The 21,383-nt window shown below is 40.9% G+C and overlaps 1 protein-coding gene and 1 long non-coding RNA gene across 2 annotated transcripts in view; one reads left to right on the plus strand and one right to left on the minus strand.

Moving 5' to 3' along the window:
* Positions 1-21,383, plus strand: part of PNN (pinin, desmosome associated protein) — a 48,959-nt gene that overhangs the window by 18,972 nt on the left and 8,604 nt on the right. Inside the window, exons 6-8 of the mRNA XM_033952219.1 lie at positions 7,751-7,826; positions 8,403-8,558; positions 8,655-8,793. Coding sequence (XP_033808110.1) covers positions 7,751-7,826; positions 8,403-8,558; positions 8,655-8,793 — 371 coding nt within the window. The remainder of the gene's footprint in view (positions 1-7,750; positions 7,827-8,402; positions 8,559-8,654; positions 8,794-21,383) is intronic.
* LOC117363824 overlaps positions 7,197-21,383 on the minus strand; it is a 92,808-nt gene continuing 78,621 nt past the window's right edge. Inside the window, exon 4 of the long non-coding RNA XR_004540133.1 lies at positions 7,197-8,167. This is a non-coding gene — a long non-coding RNA (uncharacterized LOC117363824). The remainder of the gene's footprint in view (positions 8,168-21,383) is intronic.

Genomic DNA, 21,383 nt, shown 5'->3' on the forward strand with positions numbered 1-21,383 from the left:
AATTAGGAACTTCCATACCCTCATCCTTCCTAGCCGACCTCAGTACCCTCTGAAACAAACAGGAACCTTTGCCCTGCCAGATAAAGGTGTGAAATTCCTTATGCAAAGATTGCAACACCCTATATGGCACCTCCAAAGGCAGAGTCTGAAACAGAAAACCAGACACGGCAACACATCCCGAGGTAATTGAATACCCAGATACCTGAGAGAACCCACAGCCCTCCTAAAAGGAAAAGAGGCAAGCAGCCTCTGTTCCTTTGCCTCCGTCAAGGTGACCCCCCAAAAAAGAATTCCGATTTGTCCATATTAATAGTAAGTCCGGCCAGTTGACCAAAAGAGTGGAACACCTCCAGCAGAACCGGAAAACTAAGAACTGGGTCCCGCACAGATAACAAAATATCGTCTGCAAATAGGGCCACTTTATGCTCCGCACCCCCTATGTGTATACCTTTAATATCATAAGAACATAAGAATTGCCACTGCTGGGTCAGACCAGTGGTCCACCATGCCCAGCAGTCTGCTCAAGTGGCAGCCCTCTGGTCAAAGACCAACACCCTAACTGAGTCTAGCCCTACCAGCACACGTTCTTGTTCAGCAGGAACTTGTCTAACTTTGTCTTGAATCCCTGGAGGGTGTTTTCCCCTATGACAGATTCTGGAAGAGCATTCCAGTTTTCTACCACTCTGGGTGAAGAAGAACTTCCTTATGTTTGTACAGAATCTATCCCCTTTCAACTTTAGAGAGTGCCCTCTCATTCTCCCTACCTTGGAGAGAGTAAACAACCTGTCCTTATCTACTAAGTCTATCCCCTTCAGTACCTTGAATGTTTCGATCATGTCCCCTCTCAATCTCCTCTGTTCAAGGGAGAAGAGGCCCAGTTTCTCTAATCTTTCGCTGTACAACAGCTCCTCCAACCCCTTAACCATCTTAGTTGCTCTTCTCTGGACCCTTTCGAAAAGTACCGTGTCCTTCTTCATGTATGGCGACCAGTGCTGTATGCAGGAGGTTTTTGTTACCGACAAGCATCACTTTACACTTATCCACGTTGAACCTCATCTGCCATGTCGATGCCCATTCTTCGAGCCTGATTGTGTCACGTTGCTGATCTTTGCAATCCCCCTGCGTCTTCACTACTCTGAATAACTTCATATCGTCTACAAATTTAATCACCTTGCTCGTCGTACCTATGTCCAGATTGTTTATAAAGATGTTGAAGAACATGGGTCCAAGCACCTAGCCCTGCGGCACCCCACTGGTGACGCTCTTCCAGTCCGAGTATTGTCCATTTACCCCAACTCTCTGTTACCTATGCTCCAGTCAGTTTTTAATCTACGTGAGTATTTCACCCTTGATTCCATGGCTTGCAATTTTCTGAAGTAGTCGTTCATGCGGAACCTTGTCGAATGCCTTCTGAAAGTCTAGATATACAATGCCGACTGGCCCAGAACACACTGCGCTGCCTGTGGGCATGCTGGTATTGGACTGGGGAGGGATGCCACTTCAGGAGGTCTCTCCGTCATACAGGAGGCCAGCTTCCAGCCTGTGTTACCAAGTGGAGAAGGACTTGGGAGTATTGGAGATCAACCTCCATGCTTTTGTCTCAGGGCTTACCTTTCTTCCTCAGGGATTCCGGTTCCCTGACAGGGCTTGGAGTCAAGAGGTGATCATTGCTGTCGACCAGGGAGACGATCCATCGGTGTGGCGACTGTTCAAATTGGTTACTGTCCCGCATGTCATTACAGATGCGCTCAGGGAGTTGAAGTTGGAGGCTCAGCAGCCATCCACCTCACAGTGCACACTCATGAGTGGCATGAATGCTCAGACCACTTTTTTTTTCCCTCACATTATGAGATTACCTTGCTGGTCCCTGAACAATGGGAGACTTCACAAGGCTTCTTAAAGGTAGCCAAAGCTATGTCCAAACTTTACCCTATGGCTCTGAAATTTCAGCAACTGTTTAGTCAGCCTAAGGTGTATTCCACGGTGGCTCAAGTAACTAAACATACCTCCCTCAAGAGGGAGGAGTGATGTTAAAGGATGCGCAAGATCACAAGGTGGACATGTTGTTAAGAAGCAATTTGAAGCGCTAGCCTTGAGGATCACAGCAGCAGCCTCGTTTGTGGCACGCGCTTGCGAAATCCGGTGGAGAAGAAGGACTTCTGCCCCGTGCTGGAGGGGGTGGATTATGTAGCAGATTCTCTATATTAATCATGAGCAAGGTGTAGGTTTATTTACGTTACACTTATTAATTTGTGCAATTATTCTGTGTCTGGTAAGTTAATACTTAAAAAAAGATATTGGTTTTTATTGAAATGTTTTATTTTTTTGTGTTAACAATTACTCATTTATTTCAGCTCTTTGTATTCAGTATGTCTTTATCGAAATCAAGTGGTAGTAAAATTAAATGAAAAATTGCTGATGAACATCGAAATTTCCAAGAAAGTGGAAATTGGAGTATTTCTGCTATGAAGTAAAAGATAAAATAATTTGCTTGATATGTAATAATTCTGTTAGTGCGGTGTTCTCCCCAGGGCCTTTTAGTCGGGCGCACTGCCCAGCTAATTTAGATGACCGCCCGGCGAATCCTTCTGCTGCTGCTGATGCTCCTTCCTGGGCTGATTCTCCGCCGAAAATTTTGTTTGACGCCTGCCTTTATTTTGCCAGCATGCTTTTACTTGCTTCGGGCCTTCCTTGTTGCCGGGTCCTGCCTTCCTTGTTTCCGCGAAGGCAGGACCCGGCAGCTAGGAAGGCCCGAAGGAAGTAAAAGCAGTAAGTTGTAAGCTTCCCTCCAGGGTTCTATCGTGTGCGTGCTGGCTTCCCTTCTCTTCCCTCCCCCCACGGGGTGCAACTTCCGGTTTCGGAGAGAAGGGAAGTCGGCACGCACACAATAGAGTCCCGGAGGGAAGTTTACAACTTGCTGCTTTTACTTCCTTTGGGCCTTCCTCGCTGCTGGGTCCTACCTTCGCGGAACAAAGTGGGCAGGACCCGGCATAGGGGAGGGGAGAGGGAAGAGAAATATTCTGCTGCTGCACCCATTTTGGGGGGAAGGGAAGAGAAATGTTGCTGCTGTACCCAATTTTTTTTGGGGGGAGGGGGTAGCGAAAAGCTGGTGCACCCAATGGAGGAGGGGAAGAGAAAAGCTGCTGCTGCACCCAGTTGGGGAGGGGGGAGGGGAAGAAATATGCTGCTGCAGCACCCGATTGGGGAGGGGGGAAGTGCTGCCATATGGAACAGAGAAAGGGTGGACACTGGATGGAAAGGGCAGAGAGGGTGGACAGTGGATGCAAGGGGCAGAGAGAGGGTGGACAGTAAATGGAAGGAGTAGAGAGAGAGGGCAGAGGCTGGGTGGAAGGGGTAAAGAGAGGACAGATGTTGCATGGAAGGGAGCGAGGACAAATGCTGAATAGAAAGAAGAGAGCGAAGAGAAGATAATTAAAGCAGAAACGACAAAAGGTAGAAAAAATTTTTTTGTTGCTTTACGTAGAATCAAGTAGTATTGTAACTGTATTAATTAAAGTTTATAAATAGGAAATTGAAATAAGGCAGATTTTTTGGGACTAAACCCCTTTCCTCAGGTCAGGACAGAATACCATAACAGCAGGGGTGCCCAAATGGTCGATCGCGATCGACCAGTAGATCGCAAAGGCAATGTGAGTCGATTGCATTGCCTTTGCAATCTTTTTCTTCCTGCCTCCCCGAGCCAGGCCAGACACGTACAAGTGCCAGACTCACAAGACTTCACCTCTGATGTCAATTCTGACGTCGGAGAGGTAGTACTGGGCCAGCCAATCGCAAATACAGGGCCACAAACTAAAATTCCTAATATACACAAACGAAACCTTAAGATGTCAGACTCTGCAAGCAGTACAACACTAGAGAAATAGAAGCAAATGCATTTATTCCTGAACAGTGCAAAATATAGACAGCAGATGTAAATTCTCAAAACTGCCATATTTCAGTCACTAAATTGAAAATAAAATCATTTTTCCTACCTGATGTCTGGTGATTTTTATTTTTCTAATCATCTTTTCCCAATCTCTGGTTGAACCTCCTGTCTGTGCTCTTACCTGTGTTTCCAGGGCTGCCTTATCCATTTGCTGTTTTTCTTTCCTCCTTCACTTTCTGCCCATATTTGGCATTAACTTTTAATATTCAACTTTCTTAAATTTTTCTGCTTCTGTCTCAAATCTATCTACTGTTCCATGGCTTCCCTTCCCATCTATCCATTTGTATCATCTCCTCCCTCTCTGCCCTTCCCTTCTCCTCCCATCCATGTGTACCATCTCCTCCCTTATTCCCATCTTTTCTTAAACAGCATTTTCTCTCTCTCTCTCTCTCTCTCTACAAGCGGAATAAAAATCACTAATGTAATGTAATACTTTACGTACAATATATCATAATTATATTCATATTTTTATAATGTTTTAGATAATATATAAATCATTTAATATGTATGACAAATATAAATAAAATTAAAAAAAGCCCCCCCAAGCCCTCCCTTCCTATTTCAGAAACTCTAACCTAATACTTCAAAATGCATTAATTAATTCATACATATTGTTAGGTAAATAAAATAATACCCACCCACATCCCCACTTAACAAATCTCTTATTATGGGAAAATGTTATTAATTATTACAAAAATATGCTAATGTCTTGGAATTCTGTAAGATCTGACATTATCAGATCTACTCAAAAATTTAAATTGTCCTTTCCTTCGTCGAAAGGCGTTATCTGCATTGACAAACTAGGGAAGTCTCTACTTTTCAAAATTACTGAGTTGTGGAATAATTTTCCTGTTCAATTGCACGATCTGGGCTCTTTCCAACTATTTCGAAAACATCTGAAAACTTGGCTATTTTCAAAGTTGTAAATTCCATTCCTCTCCATACTATTCCAAATCCATATTGTATTTGTTCTCTTCTAATTTTTTGTAAACTGTGCTGAGCTCTACTTTTATAGAGAAGATGTGGTATACTGTATAAGCCTATGGTTTAGTTTAGGTCTTCTCAATAATTTGTAACTTTCAGTTTGAACAATCTAGGTCCCATCCATCAAGTTATCAGCAAGCAGATGTCTCACTACCACCTAAATCTGATATTGACAGAGCTGCCATTTGGTTTTCCATCTACACATACATCTAGGCCAGTGGTCTTCATTAATTTTTAAACAGGGGTCACTTTGGAGTCTGAGCTGAAGGAGAGTTGCCAAATATCTTCCCTTGCATGGCCACAATTCTGCTGACTAGTATGTGTCAATGATAGACATCCCAACCAGCACACCTTCAAATTTCATTAGTGGGTATCCTCAAGTTTGAGATCATTTCCAAATGTGTTCTCTTGTCTGTTGAGAAATTCCTTCTTTAAGCATTTGGCTCTCTTCCCCCCCCCCCCCCCAAACATACATCATGCTTGTTCCTTTCAATTCCCTCTTTCTGTCCTGAGCCTGGGTAGAGAAGCATAGTAGCAGAAAAAAATCCTAGAAATACAATGGGGGCTGCCCCGGAAGTCTTGGAGAACTGCCATGCCCGCCCCCCCTCCCCCCCCTTGGACCTTTCTTGAAGAACACTGATTTAGGCAGTAGTATTTGAAACATCTTCTTGAGCCTTTGGTTTTCAACAGGTAGTGCACCACAACTTATTTTCGTACTACCTATTTCTACTATCCGTCATTTTTTTTCCTCTGGGTTGTTGACAAACACTGATCTCTTCAACCTTCAGCTCTGAACTCTGAACTTACCTTCCAATGTTCCTACATTTTCTAGCTTGTCTAAGGAGAAAGCAGAATTGATTATCTATCTATAATGTGGCTTCTCCCTTAGACAGCAGGAAAACACAGCCATACTTACCTATGCTGCTCCTCTAGTGATGACATGGTTATCCATTCAGCTGAGGAATGCATGATTAGTAGAGACCAAAATGTTTCTTGCGAGCTGAAGGAGAGCTCCATCACATAGCTCTGTCAGATATCATCACCCTCTAGTGTGGCTGCATATTCCTGCTGTGTTTTGAGCATGGATAATGAGACACCAGCGCACTCATAAAGCTGCAGTTGCCAATTAAGCTGCTAGCTTTCACTCAAGGTGTGCAAAATAACAAAAACATGGAAATGACGCATAAAGCAAGGTTTACCAAAATAATTATTTATTGCTTTTATTTTTCCATCATGGAACTCAAAAGGCTAGTTGCGTTAGCGGGAGATTGTTATAGTTGCCAAAATGCTGGCCTTCTGATAACGATCTCAACCTGATACTTCGAAGCTCCCCAATATATACTTTCAGTCCAGTTTGACATCATTGGCCGTCAGCCAATCAACTAACAGAGGCTGTACTTAAATTTAGACAAAGACCTTCTTTTTAACATGGAATAAAAGTTCCAGAAATCATAATTTTTTGTTTACATTCATTTCTGAATATACATAAACATTTTATAACATAGCCAAAGAAATGTTATCTGAAACTGCTTATTTGTGTCAAGAAAACCTACATTAAAAAGTGCTGAAAACTTGTCAGCCTCAGAGAAAAAGGAGGGGCTGTTTCCCCCTTTCTCTCTGAGCTGACAGCTTCAAATTTCACTGGCATACAGATTCAGAAACCTTCCTATGCTGGAGACTGGAACAGCAGTTTCTGACTCTAATTATTCCCATATGTTACCTTAGGATTTTTCCTTAGTGTTCCTTCAAGTTTAAAATATATAAATATTAGAAATTAAGTACACTCTTTCACATATCTTTCATATCCATCCTGCACTCGCTTGGGGCCCCTTTATTCATCCATCCATGTATTTCATTCATATTTAATGCATGTTATATCTCAGATTGGGATACGTAATCTAATATGCTCTTCCTAACCAGCCTAAGGCACATCTGGTATCAATTAGAACCACGAGGCTAAAAGCGGGAAAAACCTGAACAAAGACTAGGGATATAGGCTGAACACAAAATGGAGTAAAGCCAAGCAGAAGACATAGAAAAACAGAGATGGAGTTCATGCATATCCTGATTTCCTCTATGATCTAGCTTAATAGCAAAGTACATAAAAAGAATATTATTATGCTTTTCCTTAATATTAATCTGTAGTGTGTTTTCCTGGCCTTGGCTACATCCATATTCAGATTTTTATTCACCAATTTTTCGTACTCTTCTATTGGGTGTGGCCTTAACTAACACATGTGCTTGTATCTAACTAGAGTTACCCAGAATCATACGAAAAGTAGGCGTTTTTGTAGAAAAACTCCACAAAATACTGCACCATCATGTCCTGACGTCCATTCCATTTTCGTCCCATAGATATCGCCCCCTACTGGCCACGAGCTATTATTCCTCAGTTTAGAGAGCCCCAGTTAAAAAGTAAGCAACTTAGTTTGCTAACTAAAATAATTTTTAAAATCCAAGCAAGACTAGGTATTCATCTAGGGCAGCAGCTTGTGGGGTGGGGGCAAAAAGGAGAAGTTGCACTCAGAGTGAACCAATAGGTCCTGATTTTAGCCTAGTAATAAGAGACCTGCCACTGGCAGCTCCTGGTAACTTCTTCCTGTGCTGGGCTGTACTAGTAGCGGTCATTATGATGCTGTATCTCTGGCTTCAGCACTGATTGCTACAACAGCTTCTGGTTCAGTACCCACAGGTGGTCCTCTTCTCCTCCCCACCCAAAAAAAAAATTGGGTGCCAGGTTCTGAACTTAATGATATCTGGCATTCATTATTTTTGCAGCTGGGTTTTTTTTTATGACTGGCATTTTTCTTTCTTTCTTAGGAATCGGCGTATATTTGGCCTGTTGATGGGAACTCTTCAAAAATTTAAACAAGAGTCTACAGTATCTACAGAAAGGGTATTGATAATTTAAATTTTAGATACAGCAAAATTGAGGCCTTTGCCCCTTGGATCTCAGATTTAATTACTTTCTTCCTCCAAATCTGAGCTCAAGGCTATTTGAGTACAGAAGCTTGAACTTTTTGAACAATTGTTTGTTTGGAGGCATATTGTATATATACACTAGGCTTAAGTACTGTATATAAAATACTCAGTTTATCTGAAATCCACATTAGTAAGACCTCATCTTTATTATAATGAAGTTTTTAGTGTAGCATTTAATTTTTCTTTTCTTGATCCCAATTTTTCACTGGGAGGACTGATGTGTAGGGATACACTTTTATTCATAAGCTTCAGTATCTGGAATGACAAGGTACAAAGAGGGAGATATGAGAGGGCATAACTTTTATTCCAGACAAACGTAGCAGGTAAAATCACATATTTGCTATCTTTAATTGCACTTGAAAATGAAATCTGACCCAAATCTGCACTGGCTTTTTTTTAAATCTTAAAATTAGTGAAACAAAGCTAAATTGAACATCTTTTTTTTTTCCACAATTATGCAAAGTCCTAAAGTTTGATTGTTCACTTTTAGGAAAAAAGACGGCAAGAAATTGAACAGAAACTTGAAGTTCAAGCAGAAGAAGAGAAAAAACAGGTTGAAAATGAGAGACGAGAGCTGTTTGAAGAGAGGCGTGCAAAACAAACAGAATTGCGACTGTTAGAACAGAAGGTTGAACTTGCACAGCTGGTAAGGATATTAAAAAAAAAAAATAAAAATTATTATAATGCAAATCTTGGACACTGTAGCTTTAGATTTCAGCATACATTTTTTTTTTAATTTCAGCAAGATGAATGGAATGAGTATAATGTTAATCTAATTAAACACATAAGGACCAAGACGAAGCCTCATCTGTTTTATAAACCTGGCAAGATGTATCCATCTACTCAGAAATTATTAGAGGACTCACAGAGAAAATTGAATGGTGGGTATAGGGAATCATTTTCCCTTTTCTATTGTGGGTCAGGTTTGTTTGACTTGTTTGTTTACTAACTATTAGCTTTCATTAGTAGTTTGGAAACAGCAGTTTCAGGTGAAACATTGAAATGTACATCGGGAATACATGACTGTGTTTGGGACGGGAAAACATATAAGTTTCAGGCAGGGTGATCAAAGCTCCCGGGTGAGTATATGCCCTCAGGTAAGTAAATCACTGAATACCTCTACATGGATGGGAAAAGGGGGGCAATGTCTGGAAAGCAGTATATACTAATGCTCGAAGTATGAGAAACAAGATTCTGGATCTAGAAGCTGTGTTGGAAGAAGAGGAGTTGGTATAGTGGTGATCACAGAGACATGGTTCACAGAGAATCATGGGATGTAGTTATACAGGGCTATAATCTGTTCAGGAAAGACAGCGTAGGAAGAAAAGGAGGGGGAGTAGCGTTATATGTTAAAGATCATATTAGAGTCAATATGTTTATTAGATTTCAAATAAGAACAATACACATTAGGAAACATGGTGGTCACAGAAATACATGAATACCAACAGTCTTCCGAACTTCACCACCCACCTCCCATCCCAGCCCATCCCTAATAACCAAAAGCACACAAAAACAGTAAGTTAGAGGCATTCTCCATTCCAGGGTCTAATTCAGTGTGTTAAATCATACATTAAGCAAATGGCTTCGAGCTCTAGGAGTCAAAGTGAGCCAAAAGGGTTCCCAGCAAAGACTGAAAGCCCGGCCACGTGTTGTGTCCAAGGAAGAAATTCGTAGACGGTCCATGGAAGCCTGCTGCAACATCAAAGTGCGCCAGTGAGATAAGGTAGGGGGATCCGAGGAAATCCAGCAGTGCAAAATCACTTTTTTCCCCATCAACACTGTGTGAGCCAGAAAGCTCCGAAATCCTCTCGGGGAAGCGAGCAGGAGGCGGTCCAACGTGAACAACATAACTGGGCTAAAGGTAAAATTGTAGGTCCACATACTCTGGATATGTCCTCGAATCTGTTGCCAAAATGTTTGCATCTTCACGCAAGACCAAAACTGATGTCCAAGAGTGGCAGGAGAGTGGGAACATTTAAGGCACTGATCAGATGTACTCATCTTCGCCCGGAACATATATGAAGGGGAGCGATAAAGACGTAACAAAAATTTATAGTTCATTTCAATCAATAATGCGTTAAGCATCACACGAGCATTTGCAGGGATCGCTCTCTTGATAATAGGGGCTGTGACCACGCAAGCTAGGTCCAAGGACCACTTAACAGCATAGTTCTCATAAGGAAGCTCGCCCACACTCTCCTGAAGATGCCGGTGATGGAATCTCATCGGGATCAATACCTGAGCAGACAAACTCAAAGCCTCAGAAATGGACTCCATCCACGGATCAGCAAGAAAGTCCCTTGGCAAGGAGCGGACGTAAGAGGATAGCTGAAGGTAGGATAGCCAGTCACATGCCCTCCAGCCATGTTCCCGCTTAAGATCATCAAAGGATTTCAAGGATCCATCGGAGCGGACCAGTTGAAAAATGTATAAATTAGCATCAGCAGCCCATACACTGGTTGAAGTAGGAGTTAGCCCCGAGGGAAAACCCCCATTTCCCCTCAGAGGCAAGTAAGGAGTCACGTGAGGCGGGATGTGGAGTTGCTGACACAAAAGTTTCCAGAGTTAAAGATCATATTAGAGCCACACAGGGGGGTCACATGATGCAGCTTACCTGATCAGTCGCAGGTGAGGAGAGCTCCGCTCCCTCCCTGGTGAAATTGGCTATTTACTCCTGCAGTATTATTCTTTATCCCAGGACAAGTAGGCAGCATATTCTCACTATTGGGTGACGTAACCAACGGAGCCCCGGTATGGACCACTTTAAAAGTGCATCGTCACTTTAAGAGTTTAGAAAGTTCGTGATAGCCCAAACCGCGCATGTACAAGTGCCTTCCCGCCCAATGTAGGGCACGCGGTCCCTCAGTTTCGTAGTTTCCACAGAGCTAAGAAGTCGCGTTTTCAACGGCTGTTGAAAAATTATTTTTGTTTGGCTGCCTTCCAGCTTTTGCGGCTTCTGACTTTTCAGTCAGTTTTCTTTTCTTTTTCCATTTTAGTAAAAAACAAAAAAGAGATTATAGTTACTTTTCTTTTGTTGTTTTGGGCTTGGGTTTGGCGGGCCTTTATGGATCGCCCTAGCATTCGTTTTTCCTATGGCTGTCTTACCGTTACTGTCCCTCCCGCCGATAGTTCTCAACATGGGCAGTTGCTGTGCTCAGGCAGTTGTGGTCACCGCCATCCATTCTTGCAATGTTTGGGCCTCGACCTTGCCGATTTCCGCTTCCTCTGCTCTTTTCTTCAGCAGCACATTCCCACTCTACTTCAGCAGCAGCTCCTGGTCTGCGCTGTCGGGAATCCGGCGCCCACCGCATATCCGACACCGGCCATACTAACCAAGCCTGCACCAACTACATTGGTGCCGACAGTGAATTTTCCTATGCTGTCTGCGGTGTCGCACCTCACAGTGGGTAAGCTGGCTGCCAATCTTTTCCCTGCTCCCTCTGGGCTTCCAGTCATAGTAGCAGTGAGTCTAGTCCTGTTGACATTATCAAGTTTCAAGTTTATTATATTGTTTGATTGAACGCTTTTAAAATTTCAAAGCGTTTTACATAAATAAAATAAAGTGGACTTACTTATACAATTACTATTCATATAAACAAACTGGGAAACAACTTTAGACAAGAAGACAGCTGATAACAATGGGAAGGTGGGGAGGAAATACAATATTTGTTAAAAGATTACATAAAAGGGAAACACATTGGGGAGATAAGGGGAAAAATGAGAGACCGAAAGGATGTCTAGAAAAATGAGAATTTGTAATCTGTCAATTAAAGGCTTCTTTAAAAAGAAGACATTTAAGGTTCTTTTTAAATATTTTTAAATCTTGTTCTAATCTTAAATACAAAGGAAGAGAGTTCCATAACATTGGTGCCGTAACGGAGAAAATTGAAGCACGGCGGGTTCCAATAATTTTTAAAGAGGGGACATTTAAAGTACATTGTGAAGATGATCTGAGAGTTCTAGATGAACTGTATGGGATCAAGAGCCTATCTATGAAAGCCGGAGTATTGGATTTTAATGTCTTAAAGACTAAAAGAGCTATTTTGTAAGTAATCCTATAAGATATTGGCAACCAATGAGCACTTTGAAGTAAGGGTGTGACGTGATCAAATTTTTTGGAACCTGAGATAATCTTTATTGCAGTATTTTGAACGAGTTGAAGACGCCTTATATCCTTTTGGTAAACCCCTTTTAATAAGGAGTTACAATAATCCAATTTTGAGATAACTAATGAGTGGATCAGTGTATTAAGAGAAAATGAATCAAGAAGTGGAGCAAGTGAACGGATCATTCTTAATCTGTAAAAACAGTTTTTAACCGTTGCACTGATATGTCCTCGGAAAGTAAGATTGTTATCTATTAAAACCCCGAAGATTTTTGTATTAGTGGTCTGAATGAGGGGTTTATTATCAATTATAATTGGACTTGTAAGTTGAACTCCTTCTTTCTCTGAAAAGAGTACAGTTGTGGTTTTATTAATACTTAAGGAAAGTTGATTATTGTTTAACCATTCGTGAATTTTTGCTAACTTCTTATTAATTTCTGTTATGTCTTGCAAACTATTGGGGTCAATGGTGTGCAGGAGTTGGAAGTCATCTGCATAGGCATATACTGTGAAGCCTATGGATTGACATAGTGTTAATAATGGGGCCAAATAAATATTAAACAATAATGGTGAAAGTATGGACCCTTGTGGTATTCCATAATTATTTTTTTGATTAGGCCTAGAAAAGGAATTTTTAAAGAAAACATTTGAAGATCTATCTGTAAAGTAAGAACGGAACCATTCGTATACTTGATCTGTGAGACCTATAGAAGAAAGGCGATGAAGTAATAGACAATGATCAATTGTATCGAATGCAGCAGCTAAGTCAAGGGATATGAGAATAACAGATTTATGTTGATCCAGAAAATAGTGAATAGTTGTAACCAGGCCTAATAATGAATGTTCAGTCGAATGATTTTTACGAAATCCTGTTTGATTAGGGTGTAGTACCTGAGTTTTGTCAATGAATTCTGATAATTGTTGAAATACTACTTTTTCAGTGATTTTGGCTAAGAATGGAAGACTCGAAATTGGACGATAGTTAGAGCAGTCGGACAAACTGGTTTTGGTATCCTTGATAATAGGAAGTAGAACAGAATGCTTCCAATCCGTTGGAACTGATGAGGTGGACAGACTTGTATGTATAATTTGAAGGATAGCTGGACCAAATACAGAGAAGTAACGTTTGAGAAGAAAAGGTGGAAAGGGTTCGGATATAGACCCTTTAAGTTTTAGACCTTGAAAAAGCTGTTTTATTTCTGTTAAAGATGGAAGGGTAAAGTTGGAACAAGTGGCATGTAGGGACCTGGTTTGTAATTTTTGATCTTCATCTAAATCTAAATCTAAATTATCCGTGAAATCTTTGGGTGAAGATGCACTGGCATTATTAGTTATGTTTGCTCTTATTGATATTATTTTGTTGTAGAAAAAGTTGGCTAAACCGTTAGCAGAGGGGGTATCAGTTGAGGAAATAATAGGTTTATGTTTAAAAATTGTAAGTTGTTTTAACATTTTAAAAAGCGCTGAGGAGTTCTTTGTCATAGAGATTTTTTGCGTGTAATATTGTTTTTTTGTTTTATTGATCATTTCACGGTAATGATATGACTGTTGTTTATAAGTGTCTTGATTGATTTGAGTTGGATTTTTACGCCATTTACGTTCAATTGATCGCAGCTGTCGTTTTAATAAAGCAAGGGAAGAATTGTACCAAGGGTTTTTCTGCTTCTTGGGAGTGATAGTTAGCAATTTTATAGGAGCTATTTTGTCAAGAAGTGATTGACAATTATTATTCCACATGAATAGTTGATCATTTATTGATAAAGATTTAAAGTTGTCTAAATCAATTATTGGTGAAGGTGATTTGAGAATCATCGATTTTTTGAAAATCTCTTATCTTAACTACTTTAGTTGATTGTGGTAAATCGTGGTTATGATTTAGTTCTAAAACTGTTTGAATAATGCTATGATCCGACCATGGAACTTTTAAGGTTTCAGGTTCTGAAAAATTAGGAAATAGTTCCCCTGGAGTAAAAATCATATCTAAAGTATGACCTTTTAAATGAGTTGTTCCTGTTTTTAATGGCTTAAGGCTAAGATCACTTGTATGGAGAAGAAAATCTGAAGTATATGGATTAGATATTTCGTCCAAATGGAGATTAAAATCCCCCAATAGAATTGGAAATGTTGATGTAGTGACAAAATTTGAAACAATTGATAATAGTTGAAAAAAGGTAGATTGATTAATGGGTGGTGGGTTGTATAATAAAAGTAGCTTAATATTAGGGTTTGTTCTAATTTTAAATTGAATGTATTCTATTGTTTCTATGGCTTGAGTTATTTCCACAACTAATGATAGATTAGATCTATAAATGACAGCAAGACCACCACCCTTTTTGTTTTTACGATGGTTAAAACAAAAGTTGTAGTTGGGAGGGGTAGCGTAAGAAAGATAGGCTTCCTCACCTTCTGATAGCCAGGTTTCCACAATGCAGAGAAGATCTAGCAGCCCCAACTATAGCTCCACTCCGGTATCGATGAGTGCCTTGATACCAGCATTCTCATCTCCGGAGCTAAGAGCGGCGCCGAAGATACCGGCTAAAACGCCATCGGTACTGGTGCTTTTCTCTAATGCAGCGAATAACAGCATTGCTGCAAGAGGATTTATGGGAGGAATTTCGGCTACTTATGCCGACTCCCATATCGACATCAACTCTCTCGGTGCTGGTTCAGTCTGAGCCATCGACTCCGATTATCCCTACCCAGGAGTCTCCAGTAGCAGCACAGGAACCGACATCGACGGCTTCTTGACGTCGATACTCTTCACAGATATCACCAGAGACCATATCAGTGCAGTCTACCAAGGCTCTCAGCAAGTCAAAGCATTTGGAGCCTTCGGTACCGTCTATTCTAGGGGGTTTCTGAACAGGAACTTTTGCTCTCCGACGCCGAGGGTTCCTCAGGGGATAATTCTGCCCGCCTTTCTTCTCAGGCAGCTCTTTTACCACATTTATCCAAGAGATGTCTGGGGCTTTATCCATTCCTTTAGAGGCGGATTCTAAAAAATCTAACCAATTTTTAGATGTTTTAGTTTATGATCAAACTAAATGTATAAGGGAATTCAATCGTGTATATCAAAATGTAAAACAGACGTATTGAAGATAATATTTTAGCAGTAGGGAATCATTCATACCACATTAACAACAACTCTTGACATCACACCATCAATATCAAAAAGTATAAAACAACGGAGAAAAATAAACCTCAATTGCGAGAGGCCGGGACTACACAAGTACCCGAGCCAACTCACATCATCACTGATTTATAAAAAAACTCCGTGTACATTTAAATAAATGATTTCATTCGTGCACAGTCACTATTTTTCAATGATTTTTTCTTTTCAAAAAGATTTTTTTAGTGGTGTGAGCAATATAAGCAGAGTCCAATAATTTAGAACTTATTTATAGCATAAACAGGATCCCGAACTAACTAAAAACTAAACGAGGGCTACAGCTTAACTTTACAGGGAAAAGCAATTGTTGAGGCAAGGAGTTTGGAACAAAAATAAGAGAAAAACATCCACTCATCTGAAGATGCGACGTGACTAAAAAGATTCTCAGTTCCTTATCCCGACAGAAAAGTCTTTCTGTTTCGCCAAGAAGGCTACTTCAGGGGAAAATTCAATGTCCAAATATCTCACGCTTCTTCCAACGCCCCAATTGTAAAGCTGGCTCCTCTCAAAATGGTTCCGGGACTGCGAGACGTGCCCGGCTCGAACAAAAAGACGAACGAACCGGGCGGCTTGACGTCATCACAAAAACGTGATGCGTGATAGGCTAAACCTCAGCTATTAACAAACCCAATTAGATTACAGATCTTATATTTCATAGGACATTACAAAGTTCAATATTAGCGATTATTAGATTTCCTATAATGTTGCAAAAATCAAAAGAAAGGTTGCCATTCATATACAGTGTTGAGGCCATGAGGCTCCAAAGTTTGTAAACGATTGATCCATTGTTGTTCTTTCTGCCATAGTACTCTCCTAATATCCCCTCTCCTTAAAGATACAGTCAGCTTCTCAATCACCCAACATTTCAAGTTGTCGAATCTATGTTCCTGTTGGATACAGTGGGTCACTATGGGGGCTGTCAATTTCCGAGTATTTAAACAGCTTTTATGCTCCGTCACTCTCACTGTTAAAGTGCGTGAGGTTTGGCCTATATAAAGCAGGTCACATGGACACTGAAGTATATACATGATGTTCATTGATTGACAAGTAGAAGTATGGCGCAAACTGTAATTCTTGCCGTCACTCGGATTATTAAAGCTAGAAGCAGTAACCATTATATTGCAATTAGCACAGTGGCCACATGGGCTGTGTCCCAGTGCGGTATCCATATTTTCTTGATCAAAACATTCTTTAGATGTATGACATAACCATTCACTTAATTTATTAGTATCTTTGAAAAATAATTACTTTATTTTTAATGGAGAATTTTATAAACAACTTTCAGGGATAGCAATGGGTGCATCATTTGCACCCACCATAGCCAATCTTTACATGTCATGGTTTGAGGAATCATTTATCTACACACTATCTGAATTTCAATACATAATTAAATGGTGGCGGTTTATTGACGACGTTTTTATGATATGGTCGGGCACCTTGCAACAACTCCTGGAATTTGAGATACTAATAAATCAATGTCACCGATCTATTAAATTTACAATGTTATATAGCATAAATGAGATCAATTTTCTTGATGTTTTAGTTCAGAAGAAAGATCAGGGTTTTGATACTTCTGTCTATCGTAAAGATACTGATAGAAATACCCTGCTGAAATTTGATAGTATGCATCCTGTTCATTTAAAAACGAGTATCCCTTTTGCTCAGTTTCTAAGATACCGACGAATATGTAACACTAAAGATAATTTTATTCAAGAATCTAAAATTCTAGAACAAAGGTTATTATCTAGGAATTACCCATACGCAGTGGTTAAGAAAGCAAAAAAACGAGCTTTACACAATCCGAGAGAAACTCTATTGGAATATAAAAGACCTCAAGTAGAAGAAGAGTTGATTCCATGTGTGATAAAACAAACTAGAATGTCTCAGCAAATTATTAAAAGATATAAGAGACATCTTCCATTACTCAAAACGCTTCCTTGTTTTGAAAATAAGAAATTTATTTTTTCTCAATCAAGAAACAGGAATTTAAGTGACTGGTTATGTCATACATCTAAAGAATGTTTTGATCAAGAAAATATGGATACCGCACTGGGACACAGCCCATGTGGCCACTGTGCTAATTGCAATATAATGGTTACTGCTTCTAGTTTTAATAATCCGAGTGACGGCAAGAATTACAGTTTGCGCCATACTTCTACTTGTCAATCAATGAACATCGTGTATATACTTCAGTGTCCATGTGACCTGCTTTATATAGGCCAAACCTCACGCACTTTAACAGTGAGAGTGACGGAGCATAAAAGCTGTTTAAATACTCGGAAATTGACAGCCCCCATAGTGACCCACTGTATCCAACAGGAACATAGATTCGACAACTTGAAATGTTGGGTGATTGAGAAGCTGACTGTATCTTTAAGGAGAGGGGATATTAGGAGAGTGCTATGGCAGAAAGAACAACAATGGATCAATCGTTTACAAACTTTGGAGCCTCATGGCCTCAACACTGTATATGAATGGCAACCTTTCTTTTGATTTTTGCAACATTATAGGAAATCTAATAATCGCTAATATTGAACTTTGTAATGTCCTATGAAATATAAGATCTGTAATCTAATTGGGTTTGTTAATAGCTGAGGTTTAGCCTATCACGCATCACGTTTTTGTGATGACGTCAAGCCGCCCGGTTCGTTCGTCTTTTTGTTCGAGCCGGGCACGTCTCGCAGTCCCGGAACCATTTTGAGAGGAGCCAGCTTTACAATTGGGGCGTTGGAAGAAGCGTGAGATATTTGGACATTGAATTTTCCCCTGAAGTAGCCTTCTTGGCGAAACAGAAAGACTTTTCTGTCGGGATAAGGAACTGAGAATCTTTTTAGTCACGTCGCATCTTCAGATGAGTGGATGTTTTTCTCTTATTTTTGTTCCAAACTCCTTGCCTCAACAATTGCTTTTCCCTGTAAAGTTAAGCTGTAGCCCTCGTTTAGTTTTTAGTTAGTTCGGGATCCTGTTTATGCTATAAATAAGTTCTAAATTATTGGACTCTGCTTATATTGCTCACACCACTAAAAAAATCTTTTTGAAAAGAAAAAATCATTGAAAAATAGTGACTGTGCACGAATGAAATCATTTATGTTTAAATATGTTTATTGATTTTGCAAAGGAAGCAGAAATAACATTGCAAACACAATTCAACTTGATATCTTCCCCCCTCCCTCCCCATCCCCAACACCCCACCTCCCCAACATCCCACTATAACAAAGATCCATCCTCCAACAATCAAGTTATTACGGGTTCAACAAGTTACTACGAGCTTTATGAGTCAACGTTAGCCAAAAGGGTTCCCAAACAGAACAAAATATACGGCCTCTGGGAGTATCCAAGGAAGTCAAGGACATACGCTCCATCGATGCTTGATGAAGCATCAGAATTCGCCAAAGTGACACCGTTGGCGGGTCCGATACAATCCAACAATGTAATATTGTTTTCTTTCCCAAAAGGAAGGTCCGGGCCAAAAAACCTCGGAAGCCTTTCGGGGACACCCGGGGGATAGATACCATCGTGAACAACAATTCCGGGCAGTTAACATAACCATGGTGCCACATTGAGGCGATATGCTGCTGCAGTTGTATCCAAAAGCCCTGTATCAATGGACATGTCCAAAACTGGTGACCCAATGTTGCTCTTGGTTGAGCGCATTTAATGCACGTATCTGTTGAACTAAGTTTTGCACGATAAAGGTATGTTGGTGACCTGTAAAGACGCAGGCAGAATTTATAGTTCAATTCAATGAGGGTCACTTGAAGGGTAAGAGTATAGATGGTTTTAAGACCCTGCTTAATGTGTAGGCCAGTCACCTCACATGGCAAATCCCCTGACCAGCGGGCCGCATAAGAGTCATAAGAAATAGACCCCAAACTCTCACGCAGGAAACGTAAATGGAATTTCAATGGAATTTGGGTCTGTGCTGATAAACATAACGCTTCCGAGATAGTCTCCTGACTATGGTTTGTGAGCCCTGCTGAAGGGAGAGATCGAATATAAGATGTCATCTGAGCATACGCCAACCAGTCCTGAGGTGTCCAATGATATTCAGTCTGCATCATCGTGAATGGTGGTACCGTACCCTGTGCTGTTACCACCTGAGAGATATATTGCAAATTTGACGTTCTCCACACAGAAATTGGAAATTTGGAGGTCCCAGGTGGAAAGTCTTTATTGTCCAGTAAAGGCAGGTAAGCTGTGGCTGTAGAGTTGATCTTTAGCATTTTACATAAACGCCTCCACACTTAACGCAGCGGTTTAAAAAGTAAATCTCCAACTGGTGGTGGCCCCCCAGGAAGATGTAAAGTGTGCAACAAATAACTAAAGTGGTATGGGGCGCAAAGAGCAAGTTCCGAAGAAGTAGCCGAAAAGTGGCTAGTCCCCCGGAACCAGTCACTCAGGTGCCTCATTTGGCACGCCTGAGAGAACAGTCGAAGGCTATGAAGTCCCAGCCCTCCCTGCACCTTAGGAAGCGTCAAAATGGACAATGAAATCCTAGCCTTTTTACCATTCCACAAATAAGAAGTTAGGTATTTCCCCACTTCTTTCTCATGTTTGGAGGACAACAAAAGAGGGAGCATTTGAAAAATATAAAGCCATTGAGGCAACAACACCATATTATATAAAGCGATTTTACCCATTAATGATAGAGGAAAGTCCCTCCAAATAGATAATTTCTGTCGTGTAAGAGTCAGGAGTGGCAGGACATTAACTGAATATAAGCTGGTGATATCTATAGGTATTTTTATACCTAGATACGTCAAGGAAGTGGTAGCCCATTGCAAAGGAAAGGACCCCCTCCACCTGGCAGGGATTTCTCGAGACAGAGGAAGTACCAAGGATTTTTGAAAGTTGAGTAATAATCCGGAATATAAACTAAATTCGTCTAAGATGGCTAATGCTCTCATCAGGGAAGCCTGTGGGTCAGCTAAAGCCAATAGCATATCATCAGCATATGCCAATACACGTAATTGAGAATCCCCCTCCGGAAGGCCCAATATACCATCGTCTCTCTGCAGTGATCGCAGAAAGGGATCCAGATAGAGCAAGAACAACAAGGGAGAGAGAGGACTACCTTGTCTCGTCCCTCGCGCTATCTGGAAAGATGGCGTCCTCGTCCCGTTCACTAAAATGCTAGCAGTGGGTGACGTATATAATAATCGAATCATGTCAGAAAACCAACCGGTAATACCCATGTAGGAAAGTACGGCAAATAGGTATTTCCAGTTGACCTTATCAAAAGCTTTAGCCGCATCTAAGCTAACCAATATGCCATCCGTTCGTGTTACTTGAGCTCTGTGTATGGCCGTCAATAATCTTCGAACATTGAGGACCGAATGGCGCTGTTTGACAAAGCCTACCTGCTCTGGAACAATCAATTGGGGAAGCAATGTCGCCAGCCGATTGGCTAATACCTTATCCAAGATTTTGATGTCTACATTAAGTAGAGAAATAGGCCTATATGATTCTATATCTGTTTCTCGTTTCCCAGGTTTTGGAATTAATGTTATGTGTGCATGATTAGCTCCCTCCGGAAATGCTCCCCCCTCATCTGCCGCCTGATAGTACGCCTCCAAGGGTCCACAAAGTTGTAAGATTAAGAGCTTATAAAATTCCGGGGAAAACCCATCAGGGCCCGGGGATGTTCGGTTCCTTAGTTGTTTCACCGCTAACTGTATTTCCTTCCCCTGTATTGGTCTATTTAAGGAATTACGCATGGGAGAGGACAATCTTGGCATCCCAGCATCCTCCAGAAAGTCACCTGCCTCGGGTCCCAGGTCACCCTCCACCGAAGAGTAGAATTGTTTATAATAACGAAAAAAGCTATCAGATATATCCCCTGTTCCCGTCACCTTCGTGCCATCGGGCAAATGCAAACAGGGAATATATCGATTAGGCCTCCTTGATTTAGTAAGAGAAGCGAGTAATCTGCCCGGTTTGTTCCCGTATCTGTAGTATTTGTGTTGGGCATAATAGAAATGTTTTTTAGTGCGCTCATGAAGCAGGGCATTTAGGGCGACCTGGGCAGAGGTCAACAGCTCATTAGAGCGTGGTGTCGGATGCGCTAAGTGTTGTTTTTTAAGTATCAAGCATTGCCGCTCGAGGTGGATAATGCCCTGTGCCACGCGCTTTCTATATGCCACTACATAGGATATAATGTCTCCCTGGAGGACTGACTTAGCCGTCTCCCAAAATAG

This window comes from Geotrypetes seraphini, chromosome 7 (assembly GCF_902459505.1).
Source record: "Geotrypetes seraphini chromosome 7, aGeoSer1.1, whole genome shotgun sequence".
Lineage (NCBI taxonomy): Eukaryota > Metazoa > Chordata > Amphibia > Gymnophiona > Dermophiidae > Geotrypetes > Geotrypetes seraphini.